We start from the raw sequence: 13,496 nt of genomic DNA on the forward strand, positions 1-13,496 counted from the left end.
AATAAAGGTGGAAATGCTACAATGTTACTTTAAAACGGTCTGAATACTTCCAATTGACACCTTAGCATATTACTGAGTAGCCCCCCCCCCCCCCCCAACTCACCCAATCACAAGACCAAGGAAACGTACCTAATAGCAACAAGTAAAAGCACCTTAAACAAGTTGAAGTTTTCTAGCTGCCCTATAATTGCTAACAATATACTAAGTTATGAACTGAACAGAGTAAGATTATGAATGGAAAATTGCAAGTGCCATGACAGGCCACGTCAGAGCATACCTCTCTATCTACGGCTCTGAGCCGAGCAAGTATCTGCGGTACAAAACCTTCAACGGTTTTTGACAAAATGTGAATAGCGACCTCTTTTTTGTTTTGTGAAAACGGCTGTTTCTTGACTTCTAATCTACCGACCTTTCTCTTGTACAACTGTAGGCCAACAAGAACATAACAAGATGCCCAGCTCCGGAGGCAAAAAATTTACCCGAGAAGAAGAGTTGTTGCTGCAAGATTTCAGTAGAAATATCTCTACGAAATCATCTGCGTTGTTTTATGGCAATGCATTGATTGTGGCAGCCTTACCAATATGTAAGTCTGAAGTGTTGATTCCCACTGCGTTAGTTCATGTGCCACGTAGCTTTAACGTACATGATACAAAAATATAAGCTAGCCTACGTGTATTAGACCTTGCCAACACACCATAGCCTATGCGTGCAGCAACTGTATGCAGCGATTAAGTTAGTGTTTGTGTGTAATGGTACCTCTAGGCTAGGCCCATGATTTGATCTTTAAAATGCTTAGGCCAGTTGCTCTAATGTAAAACCTGGAACACATTACCAGGCTTATCTGTCAATAGCTCAGTTGGGCACTAGTACTAGTAGTACTTAGTAGTTTCATGGTGTAGGGTAACTTCATGCACTGTGTTAATATGCAGCTGCACTGACACTGTGCCAGTGATAGACACTCTACTTGCCATGTCTGTTAGTCAAATTATAATTCGTAATTTTTATCTTCAAAGCCCTGGCCACAACAGCCACAGTGAAAACAAGAAACATACATTTTGAGACACTCATTTAAAGCATGGGCAAAGTTTAGAAAAATTTTCTTCCTTTGAGCAGTTTGACTCCTGACCGTTACAAACAGTATTGTTTCTATTTTTGGCATAATCCGATCAAACTATCTATGAAATCAGATAAGTGAAAATCAACAAAAGTGATGAATGACTTCTTACTGTTGTCAAGAAACAAGGAAGCAGTATTGGTTTTACTAGACTTCTCAGTAGCATTTGACACCATAAACCATAATCTATTCTTTGAGCAACTCAAAGTAAATATGGCATTTGCAATGAGGCACTATTGTGCTACAATGTTAAAGTATGTAGTGTACTGAGTGTTGTGAAATTGATGCCTCAGTGTTTGGTATATGTTATTTCAAGCAATGTATGCCAAATTAAAGCAGAATGTTATAGTTTTGATCGTTACCTAAAATTATGTTGATCTCACAAAACTCAGCCATGATCTCAGTAACCATTGTTCTCCTCTTTCTCCTTTTAGGGCTCTTTTGGCGCATCCACCAATTAGACATTACTCAAACCCAGACGATCATTCTCTTTGCTGTGGTCACACTATTAAGCACCTGGTTGATTGCCTTTGCCTACAGAAATGTAAAATTTTCGCTTAGGCACAAGTAAGACTATATTGATATCTTTAAATTGAAAGGCTTTACTTCCGGCATAATTTTAGTCTTGATATGCTATCTTCAGAGATAAAAAGAATAATTTGTGTGCTAGTAATGATTCTTGTGCAAATTTGATTTCCAAGATATTAATCTTTAAAACAAGTCTCTGGAATGCTCCCTAAAGGGTAAATTGATGGTGATGTTGGCTCCTCCTTGAAGACCTAAATGTTTATGTTAATCCATTGTTTTATTAATTCTGATAACTCATCAAAAAGAGGTTCTCTTAAGATCATAGAAAACAACATGGCGCCTTTCGACAACAGTCAATCACCATTTGTCTTCGAATTTGTATACATATTATAAACAGGTCAGGTTAGATCATGAAAGTGAGATTTGTGTTGCAATCTAAGGAACTGACCTAATAGTCTGTGTGTTAGACTATGTACTCCAGTCTCTTAAAAATTGATGAACCACCGCTGTTTTTAAGGGTCATTTCTTGAGAACTAAAACTGATATCAGAAATACAGCTTGAACTTCAATCTGCCCAACTACCAATATAAAGCATTTCTGATTGTTGATTTGATTCAAGTGATATATCATGTCACCTGCAAAAGATGTGAGTAACTGGAGACTTCGAGCCTAGAATTTAACAATTTTAGTCACATGCAAAATAAATATGAGTGCTTGAAAAATCTACTGGCTAAACTCAAGTTCTCACAGGCATTTTCCTGAATTACAACACACATCAGTTTATACTGTACAGGCATATGAGAACAGCCCAATACAATTTGCCAATAAAATGCAATAATACAGAGCCTATGTTGGGCATGCATTTTTTTATTGAAGATTTGAGCCTAACTTTTCATGTGTTTATGGTCTTAATATCGCCAAGCAGCAAATGCAAGTGCCTGATTTTCTACTGGCAAACAGCGAAATCTACAGGCATTTAGCTAGTAAATAGCCTGAAAATACTGCACGGAAAAGTGAAAGCACAATAAGTAGTAGAACATATGGTAATATTTTGAATTACAAACATAGTTTTATGTTGACAAAATGGGTTATGATCTCTTGTTTGTTTAACTTCATGACACAACATATAAAGTTCAAGGTCTAGCAAAGCATCTCAGTTGTCACAAGAGACCTGTACCTTACATTTTACGTTTAGTAAAAACGTACTCTGAATGTATGACGAAGGTACAAAGTATAATGAGAGTACTTCGAATTAGATGTTCTGTAGTGTCTTTGAAATATTCCCTATGAAATTGTTATTGCCCCAAAAAATTATGATATTAAAAGATTTAGGTAAGTTTTCCAAAAGCTTTGTGCAGTATTGAAGTCTTGTGTTACCATGCAAACTACTTTTATCATTCGCTAGAATTGCGCAGAAACGGGAAGATGCTGTGTCTAAAGAGGTGCTTAAAAAATTGACTCCTGTGGAAGCCAAGAAGATGTCTCGTAAGGAAAAGGACGAAAGGTGAGTGCTCCCAAATATTTGATGCCCACACATCTGTTCAGAGACACGCATTCCTTGAATGCAATGCGGTACACCAGATGCTGTAGTCTCTTTAATTGTCATTTACTTCAACTTTCTATTCGTCCTTCCTCGTCATCATTACCCTCTCCCTTACCCTCTTTCTTTATAACCGTTATTACCCCTTCTGTTTCTCATGACTATGATCATCACTCCTCTTTCTCTTCTTACCCTTTATCGTCAATGTCATTGGGGGGAGGGGGGGAGGGCGGCTAGGGGTGTTAGGAGGGGGAGTAAAGGGGAAAACAACAATGTTTTACACACCTCACACACAGTATCTTCTGGGGTAAGTGGTGTTTCAAAATGATCTACTGTACCCACCAGCCACTGCTTCCGACTGTGTGAACTCCTTCCTACTTATCCATGCATCTCTACGACCCTAAATGCCCACGTAGATGTTTCAATCGTGGCTTTGTGAAATCAAATAACTTTGTTAATAGTGGTATATTATCGGTGCTGTGGCCGAGCGGATAAAGGCGGTGGCATATGAAGCAATGAGTATTAGCAATCGGGAGATTCCTGGTTCGATACCAGGCCGGGTTATAGTAAGGTGGGTTTTTCATCCAAGAGCAATCTATGGTTTTCCCCATATGAAATGACTTTCTAAAATTGAAAAGATTCTAAATTTGAGTTATTTGGAAGCCATTAAACGTGTAAGTTGTTATCCATAAGCCCTTGCAGGTTTCTCCCGATAATTGCCGTTAATTATTATTATGATTATATTTCAATACTATTTTGATTTTTTTCTTTTTACAACATGTTTCAATGGCTTCACATCGTAGTCGAGATAGTTTCAATAAAACCTATCCTTTCTTTTGCAGAATTTTGTGGAAGAAGAATGAAGTAGCGGACCATGAAGCCACCACCTTCTCCATTTTCTACAACAATACGCTCTTTATCCTCATCATTCTGGTAGCATCTTTCTTCCTGCTATATACCTTTGATGCCAGTGTGTATCCTTGATATGAATCTGCTTTTAAATGAAAAGTCCCAGAGGTTAGGTAATTGATTTTATCACCGGGACAATAAGAGGAAGATAATCTCACCATCCTGGGAGGTTAAAATATCCGTTCAGTTCCATACTGTACATCTTGTTACCAGATGTCGATACTTGAATTTTTATATATGGCTTTGTATAATAAAGTGAATGTGAAGCATAATATGTTGTAACTGCACACAAGTGGTTTGAAATTTGGGAAAATTCAAATACTTCCACGTCTATAATTTTGGGAATGTTCAGAGGAAGGGGATGAGGGGGAGAGGAGAGGAGGGGAAGGTTGGGGATCATTCACCCTTTAATCTCTGGTTGCAGAAATTATGATTTCCACTCTTTGAGTTTGAGCATTGAAATCCAGTTACACTACAAGACACACTCGTCAGGATGGTAATTACTGTTTTATAATTTCATACTTCTTAAAAATACACATTTTTCCTTAACATATATTCTTTTATCTCTCAGTAATTATGCCTTGTCCATCCTTGGGGGAGCTGGCCTTCTTGCCTTGCTGTCAACTGGAACAAAGTGAAAAATTTTCAACTCCTGGACCGCTTCACACTTAACTTCATTCCTTTCTCGCATTTCACGATCAAATTTTTGGTTTTTGTTTTTCCCAAACAGTACAATCATCTGTTACTGTTTTAGGCCCATTCCCTCTTTTTGTCAGTTCATGTCAGAGGTTAAATTGCCCTCTTTTCTGTTATATTGCCCTGATGGACTTATTATGACATTGATGTTATTAAAGCCAGTACTCTAGGAATGCCCTGCCATAGATTCCAGACATTTGGCATTTGATCACTTTCCAGGGAGGGAATAACTTTGTTGTCTTTGTTATTGCTAGCAATTTGAAGATGTAACAAAAGTCTGTTCTATCATAAAAATAATGAAAATACTACAGTTTTGTACGACAAATACTGCTCTACATCTCGACAGCTTTTTAAGAGTGGAATCTTGACCTATTTCAAATAAGGTTTTGTCAGGTGACAACATGAAATGATTTTATTCCTTGTGTTATTAATGTGATGCAGTGAGAAGGAAGACAAGAGCTCAGAAAATTATGCATATTCAATTTTTACTGCCACAACTCAAAAAGTCTGCTATTTTACTATTATCACATGGATGGATCCAAGAAAAAGGGGATCTATTCCCCCCCCCTCCCCACCAATTTATTGGGGCATGAAAGATTAGCTGCAAAAAGAATTTGTGCTGTGGAAACCATATACGTATTGGAAAATTTTTCAGCATGTTTTGTGAGTGGGTATTTCTTTCTATTGATCAATGCAATCTGATGCAGCACCATTTTGATAGTAATTTTAGAATCTACAGATATTTATCTGCTGGCCTCCCTCATTTGATAAATCCTGGATCTGCCGTCACTGAATCAACATTCTCTATCTTTATAGTGTGGAACCATCATAGTCTACACAGGTATGTTAGGATCTCTGTTCTAGTAGGTATAGCGGACTTGTCTTTGTGCCTGCACCAGCTGTAATGATGTATTTGTTTTCTGTGTTAGTAAATACCTCGCTGAGATCATGCAGCCTATGTACAATTGCTAGTATTATGCAATTCCAAAGTATTGTGGAGAGAGGAAAAGAAGTTTAATAAAAGAGAGAAAATGAAATACTGAAAATAGTCGTTCTTGTATCTCATCTTAATTGACATGGTTGTCATGTGTTTGGTTTAATATTTTCCTTTATAAATATTTCATTTATAAATGTATTCTCCCATTTGATTAAGATGTTTGCCATCCTCCCCCCCCCCCACCCCTTCCCTCACACCACCACCATCCAATATATATATATTAAATTAATTTAAGGAAATAAGTTATTCTTTAGATTTATTTTTGATTTAAGAGAAAGTTTCAAGTATTCACTACAAAATAGTATTAAAGGTGGTTGACCTACAACACCTTCTCCCTTCAAAAACTTTCATGGGTCTTTTGGTGCCTTCAAAATTAATGAGACGTATTTATACCCCTTGTAGAAGAAGATACCTACTCAGGGTAATGGGGCAGAAATTCTTACAGAATTTTCTCCTGTTTTTTTTATTTTCTTGTACAGGGTTCACTGTTGTCTTTATTACCTCACATACATACTCTGTGTTTGAGCAAGTGACAGCAGGTTGTACAGCCCTTCATTTTAAGTGACAAATGGAAATATGTACAGAGTATTACTAAACCAAATGCTTATTTACTGGCCCCATTTCTCTTACTCCTGCCCCTTCTTCTTTCAAATCCCCCTCATTTAGGTAGCGGAATTCAACATTTTGCAAACGAATTTCACAAATGAGGGATGTGGCTGTTGGTTGGTTGGTTGAATGTGCCTCCTGTGTAGGAGTCTGGAGTCTTTCCCGGAAGAAAATTCACGGTGTATATGTAAACTTGTGCATTGTGAGGTGCAAAGACTAAATTTGGTGTATAAGTAGGTCTGAATGCAAGGTTGTGCTATTAAGACCTGAATTTTGAAGAAAAAAATAGCTGATGGTTTCCAACACACTGATGGTGGAGATAGGGGAATGCCCCCACCCCACTCCCTACACTCATGTCACTACAGTAAAGACTACCAAACTTGCTGATGAAATCTTTAGAAGGCATTGCAATAGAAATTCCTCTCTCAACTGTCCCTTTGTTTCAAGGCACTGTAGAAAATAAGGCCCTGTTGGAATACTCAGAATTTTCTTTTATTAATAAATTTAAAAATACGACCTTCCCTTTACATTTTTATCATGGCATATTCATGGAAATATCTCTAAGTGCAAATTTAAGAACAAATTCTGCCAATTAAACTTCTATTTTCGGCCAAACCCCGTCTTCTCCAACCCCCGTCCCCTTATTTTTTGGACTGACAGACTAGTGCTACCAAATTCTGGGGTGTTACGGGTTTGCATTAATCGGGTAAGCTTGTTTTGGTTTGAACAATCAGGTCTTTATAAAATGTGAGACTCGACTTGGTAATTCGACAAGACGTCAGCAAGTACGTAGCGACCGATTTGAGTTGACCAACAACGCTTTCCTTTGCAGCATATAGCGATTTGCACCTTTTCTACATGCGTATACCTTCCCCACCCCTTCACATATTTGGGTAGGGGCATGAACCATTATGGAGGGAAAGGCTCGAGTTAACGATTTTATAAGGCAGTGTGGCCGTGGAAGCGTGAAATCAAGTCGCATATAAGGGGAAAACGTCTTTAGATGACAAAATGTGCTTTCTGAGGGATATTTATATAGGTAGGTCTATCATTAGTTCTAAAGGCAGGGTTTTGCTAATAAATACTCTCGAACTGTTGTGTAAGGTTGACAACAGGGGCTTAAGGCAACAACAACAAATCGGAGGGGTGGCTTTATTCTCCCTCGAATGAATATAAGAACTCCGCGGCTGAGTCAATACCCCGGGGAGGGGCGGGCAAGCTCCACCCCACCTTGTGTACGCCGCTGGTGCACAATGACAGTACTGAAGTCTCAGTCGATCGAGACGGTCCATTCTAGATGTAAGCTTGATTCCCTGGACAACTTTGACACTTTTTGAGATCATGGACTATAGTAGGCTACTTTCACAATGATATAGCTGTCACGTTGTTGTACCTAATTGTGTTAGTTCATTCCTGAGTAAGTGCAGTTTCTATAAGTATATATTGCCAGCTGGATCCAGGGACACAATAACGAGAATAGTAGGCCCGTACCAATGTAATGACCCGACATAAACGGTAAGTCCGTCATAAAACTTCTGTTATGGACAATAATAATGATAAATTCTTGCAAATTTGCGTCAAATTTTGTTCTGCAATCTAAGCCTACGAGTTTTCTTGGAGTAATAGTACACCGAGAGACTTCCATAGCTCGAAGTTACCGCTAAGTCGTGAGAATACTCGTGTATTTTAGCAGCCTATTTGCAGGTGGAACCTCTTACTGACTGAGTATACCAGATAAGCCTCTGATGAAACCTGGCCGGGATATTTCGCATGATAAGGCTGCCAATATATGTCCCTGCAGCAGGTTTCTATGGCATTATAACTTATAGCAGCTTCCCTCTTGAATATTCGATAGGCCTAAAGTAGTTTTCAATATGAAGCTAAATTTGTAGAATTTTCTAGCGTCATGATACAATGCTTAGGCAAAGCCCATTCGGATTACTGGTTATTAGAATATGCCAGGCACGCATGCATAAAAAAAACAACTAGAAAGGAGGAATTAGGCGCGAGTTTCGTTACTGCACTAAATCAGAGCAGTGTCAATTGAATAGGGTGAGTGCAATTTCAACTAGAACGCCATCAGTCAGTCCTTTTCGCTATTTAGGCCTAGAGATCATTGTGACTTCAAAATAATATATTTATGTTGTGCAAAGTAACAAAAGTCACACGAAAGGCTCTACTGAAACCATTAAAACATTCTCTGCAATCAAGGAATATCGCTTCAACTCCCCTTTTAGTTTAAAAACAGCGCAAAAATTACTTTATTTCGAGTGCCAAACTTTCCTATCGGTTAATTCTCACCCAGCTTAGCTAATGACAAGGGAAAGTCTACAGCTATTCCAAGTCAAGGTCGCGCACAAGTTCGTGAGCACTATTTAGAGCTGTAAGTGTTTACGCTTTAATCCCCCCATACCTACCCGTCAATGTTGTCTGGTTAATTAATGCTCACATTCTTTGCAATTTTTCAGCCACATCATGTCAATAGATTATTTCCCCGCCCACGCGACTCAATGGCTGCTGGTCCAATTATGCAAATGAGGGTATGTAGAGCAAACAAACTATGAGTCTCCAAATCTGTCAGTAAGGAGGTGGAGTAAAAATTAAAAATTTCTAATAAAAACATTGAAAAAGCACTAAATTATGTAATACATTAAAACAATAAAGATAGTATATTTATATATGTACGGTAAAATGCTTATCGGTACCGTTTGTGAGCATGTTAACGAAACTGTATCATTTTCCAAAAATTATAGGGGTATCAAGCTATGAGATTCTTGAGAACTATGATGGGATAGATTAGAGTTACTATTATGGGATAGATTTTCATCTGTTGACGTCAGTATGCGCATGAGCAATTATAAATTCTTACGTACCTTTTGTCGCAGGGGTGGCCTTTGTCTCTCCTTACCTCCTGAAGAAAAGTTCGAATCAGCCCCGGAAATTTCGGGAAAGTTCCTGTTCTCATGTTGTAGAGACACTACGGGATCTCTTGAGGGTGTATTTTGGTGGAAAAGATCCCGAAAATGGCAGAAGGAGGGGATTACGGTGAGCAAGGTTACGCCGGCTTATCAGGAGGAACAGGTAAACCTGAAAGTAACCAATAAGGATTAATTGACCCCACTAAACATTAGCGGAAATACCTTACTTAATGTTCGTAAACTGATTTTGTTTCAGGTTGGTGCCCAAGAACTGGGCATAATGCTACTTGTAGTCAAAGTTATTTGAAATTTTTGCAGTTTTTCTGCAATTTGTGATAGTAAATGTTAATGAGGACGAGCAAACAAACATGCGTGTGATAACAACATTGATCACTTCATAATGAACTTTACCCAGGCGCCGCGTTCAATTTTAAATCACGTATTTTACAATAAAATGCTTGTCCCTTCTCCTCCCATGAGAGTGTAGCAGTACGTTGAATTTAAAATCCATTTCTCTGCCTTTCTGCGAGGTGAAGAGAATCAGGAACGTGATATTTCATGATGTTTAGATTCGATTGAGCTAGGCTTAGGACCTACCGTTTCTATGTGCAAAACGGTGTTGACTTCCTGTAACTGTTCTCACTATAGTAACACGTGCACGTATGTAGTTATTCAATGCACAGTCAGCTATAGTACTAAGAACAGTAGCTGATTGTGTGGCCTAAGCTGGGGCTGTTGGATAAGTATTGACATTGTAGCATTGTGCATAAATCTGCAGTTGGTGTGATAACTTGGAAAGTTTCATAGTGTGGTTTATTTTGTACGTTTTGTTATATCAGTCTTCGTCAATTATTTAGAGGGTAAACTTAAGGATGGTGCAATTTATTCTCATCTACGTGGCAACGATAACTCATTCTAACATTAGAGAATAACGGTCGAAAAAAGTCCGCAGGGCCCCTAATTTCAGATTTTGAGATATTCCCTTCACACCACTGACAATTTATCAAAGTTACAGTTTTTATGCATAAGAAGCCATAATTTAAATGTGATTTGTGTCGTGTGAAAATTTATGTGTATCATAAACCTGACGGTGTACTGTTTCTGTGCTGGAACTTATTTGCATGTATTGTAAGAGAAAATATTGCAGTCTCACATTTAGCACTGGTATTACTTTGGAATAGTATTGATGTGGAGGAATGGATCACAAAGAGGGCAAAGTTTGTGATGACGTGGCAAATTTCACTTGGTAACTGTCCATTTTGTAATAATGTTGTAAAGTGATGCAATCATGAATAATGTAAAAGCTGTGTTGCTTGGCCTATAATTATTGAATCTATGGTGGTAGTGTATGTACATGCACAGTGATGTTTTCTCAAAAGGAGTGAGGTGCCATTAACTTTCATTTTTGAGCCCTAATTAGTTGACCATTGTTGTGGAAATTCTTCCTCGTCACATGTGGTATTTGTGTGTGTGTGACCAATGTGAATAGTCCAAACATGTCTCTAACTTACTCTAGTCATATTGGAGTGGACCAGACAATAAATTCAATAACATCAAAATTGGCGTTCAATGTAGATGAAACAAATCTTCTATATGCCTCAATATAGTTTATTTTTTAATGTATTATCACTTCTTGAAGCCACTAAAATCATAAGAGAATATGTACATGTATAATCCTGTGGAGAACTGTTATTTGCCAAGGATGATGAATAAGAACAACATGTTGTTTCATTGCATTGGATTTCAACATTAATCATACAATGGTAGTAATCTTTGAACCCCTTTCTTTCTTCTTTTTTGCTTATTGTTTTTGTCTCTCCAGAAATGAGTCTGCTGACAATTCAGTTATGCACCCCAATACTGTATTGGCAGTAGGTTACTTTGTTCCAATCATGAGGGAATCAGGGGGGGGGGGGGAAAGGAAGGGGGTGAAATGATACACTAGACATATTCTTGAAGAGCCAACTTTCGAGGTCTTCCATTCAGCTAAGTATTGCATAGCATCATCGCTAATGCAGATCTGCCTGGATGTTAATTTACAAATGCCTTTCTCTGTATTTTCCAGATGATTATGTTAAGCCCAAGAAGAAGAGCAAAAAGAACAAAAAGGATAAGAAGAAATCCAAGAAGAGGAAACATGAAAGTGATGTAAGTTGTACAGCAACTTTCCTACTTCTTCATGAACCCATTTCCCCCTTCATTTTGTTGTTTACTTCACAGTAGATTTATGTCTAAAACTGGAATTAATCTTTTATATACTGTAAAGGAACTGCAGTGTAAGAGGGTATAACACAAATTTAGAAATGGTTCACAATTGTCATTTGTTTCGTATTCAGCACACAAAGGCAAGTTATATGTAGTTGACACATGACGAATATATATATATATGGTCAATGGAGTGTTATATGCACCACTTGTTACCATTGCAGGTTTATCAGCTAGATGCCAAGGTGCACAGAAATATTTGGCCATGTAGCATCAAAAAGGTGCATTGTCCTAAATTTGTTGGAATAACATACTGCACAGGATATGTTGTTGTTTAAACTATGTAATACACAAATTAATTAATTAGCTGCAAAAAAAATTAAAAATGACAATTTCATTGTAAATATCATTTTCCTGGCCTTTATGTACAGGAAAGCAACTCTGGGTTGGAGAGTGACGATGAATTCAGTACAAAGGAATTCCTGCAGAGGATGAAAAAGTTAAAGGAGCAACCAAAGGTAATGTGTAATTTATTTGAGCTGTAAAGTAGTCGATGGTAAAAGTGACTTGTGTTTCAGAGGGCGGGCAGTTGAAGGGTTTGGTATGGAATAATTTGATTTGAATTGATTGTCTTTTCTTTCTACTTGCAATCTTTCAATTCCTGTTAATGTTGATATTAAATAGTCATGTACTTCATAGAAAGGTATTCAAAGGATAGTTTGAAAGAAAGATGTTGAAAACAACTCTAATCTTGTCCGTTATATCTGTGCAGTTTCAACCTGCTCGGCCAAAGACCTCGTTGGAGCTGATGCGTGAATTTTTGGTCGAGGAATTTGAGATGGAGTACATGGACTCGGACTATCAAGAACTCATCAACTACAAACTCTTCAGCGAACATGTCAAGCCTCTAGTCCTAGAGAGGGCACCCAAAATTGCAACGCCCAAACTTGCCCAACTCGTAGCTGCCTTATGGAGGGAATTCGCCGCAAGCAACCCGAAGAAAGGTACAACCAAGGCGAACCCTCCGCCCCTGGTGGCCACTTTCACGCCCCTTCAAGACAAGGAGAGTAGCGATTCGAAACAGAGCACCCCGGAACCGGAATCCCAAGCGTCATCTCAGGCGGAGGAGAGAGAGGAGCCCGTCGAGGTGGAAGATGCGGAACCAGTGAAGGAGAAAGTCGAACCGATGCCCATGATTCTGAAAGGTAAGAGGTCGAAATGAATGTTACTTTACAAACTTAACAGAATTTTTGCAGCAAGTTTCCAATCTGACTGTAGCATTGGTTAGCTTGTCGAACTGTTAGTTGAAATAAGATGTGAGAGGGATACGTAGTACAGAAATGATCAAATTATGTGAATGACGGCGATTATGATGTGAGAGACGACTGCAGTTTCAGTACTGAAAAATTCTAACATATGTCTGTAGTTGAAGCAAAGACAAAGGTGACACAGTTGGCCTTATCTAGTTTTTCAGGACATGGTAGCTGTTATCATGGTAACTTAATTCTGGAGACTGGTCAATATGAGACTAACTCTGATGTTGTACTTATTTGGAACTTATTTTTGATAAGCTTTGTTGGATAATTTGATCTTCAATGGATTTTGACATGATAGGTAAATAATAATTTCATTGCCTGATTTAAAGGTTTTGGTGAGAGGGAATAATTTATGCATCAGAAGTAAATATTAAATATATATGTTTTTTTAACAGAGAAACCAAAGAAAGACAAGAAGGGGGTAAAGCAAAAGAAGGTGGCCCCAATCAAAATAAGTTTGAAAGGTTCTTCAGCCAAGGCCAAGAAAAAGAGGAAAACTGTTTCGGTAAGTACAAGATCTCCCTTGTAATATTTGAACAATTGATCCTTGCTTGTACTTCCGGAAGGAACAAGGAAGGTTCTTTTGTGTTCAGCATGTGATTTGTACAAATATAAACAATGAATTGGTAAATGAAGAGATATTTGCTGAACAATTTGAGCTTTTAAA

At 38.0% G+C, this 13,496-nt stretch overlaps 2 protein-coding genes across 9 annotated transcripts in view; both read left to right on the forward strand.

The window, feature by feature from the left end:
- The first annotated feature begins 394 nt into the window (after positions 1–394).
- LOC139976345 (translocon-associated protein subunit gamma-like) lies at positions 395–5,824 on the forward strand. The gene is made up of 5 exons (XM_071985036.1): positions 395–583; positions 1,549–1,681; positions 3,048–3,146; positions 4,025–4,156; positions 4,663–5,824. Exons 1-5 carry the CDS (start codon positions 451–453, stop codon positions 4,727–4,729), a joined length of 564 nt encoding a protein of 187 aa, XP_071841137.1. The 5' UTR covers positions 395–450; the 3' UTR covers positions 4,730–5,824.
- A 3,421-nt stretch (positions 5,825–9,245) lies between these two features.
- Positions 9,246–13,496, forward strand: part of LOC139976342 (chromodomain-helicase-DNA-binding protein 5-like) — a 33,763-nt gene continuing 29,512 nt past the window's right edge. For all 8 annotated transcript variants that reach the window (XM_071985031.1, XM_071985027.1, XM_071985032.1 and 5 more), the window contains exons 1-5: positions 9,246–9,471; positions 11,374–11,456; positions 11,945–12,031; positions 12,286–12,718; positions 13,225–13,334. In XM_071985031.1, coding sequence (XP_071841132.1) covers positions 9,414–9,471; positions 11,374–11,456; positions 11,945–12,031; positions 12,286–12,718; positions 13,225–13,334 — 771 coding nt within the window. In that variant the 5' untranslated portion in view covers positions 9,246–9,413. The remainder of the gene's footprint in view (positions 9,472–11,373; positions 11,457–11,944; positions 12,032–12,285; positions 12,719–13,224; positions 13,335–13,496) is intronic.

Source organism: Apostichopus japonicus, chromosome 11, assembly GCF_037975245.1.
Source record: "Apostichopus japonicus isolate 1M-3 chromosome 11, ASM3797524v1, whole genome shotgun sequence".
Taxonomy (NCBI): domain Eukaryota; kingdom Metazoa; phylum Echinodermata; class Holothuroidea; order Aspidochirotida; family Stichopodidae; genus Apostichopus; species Apostichopus japonicus.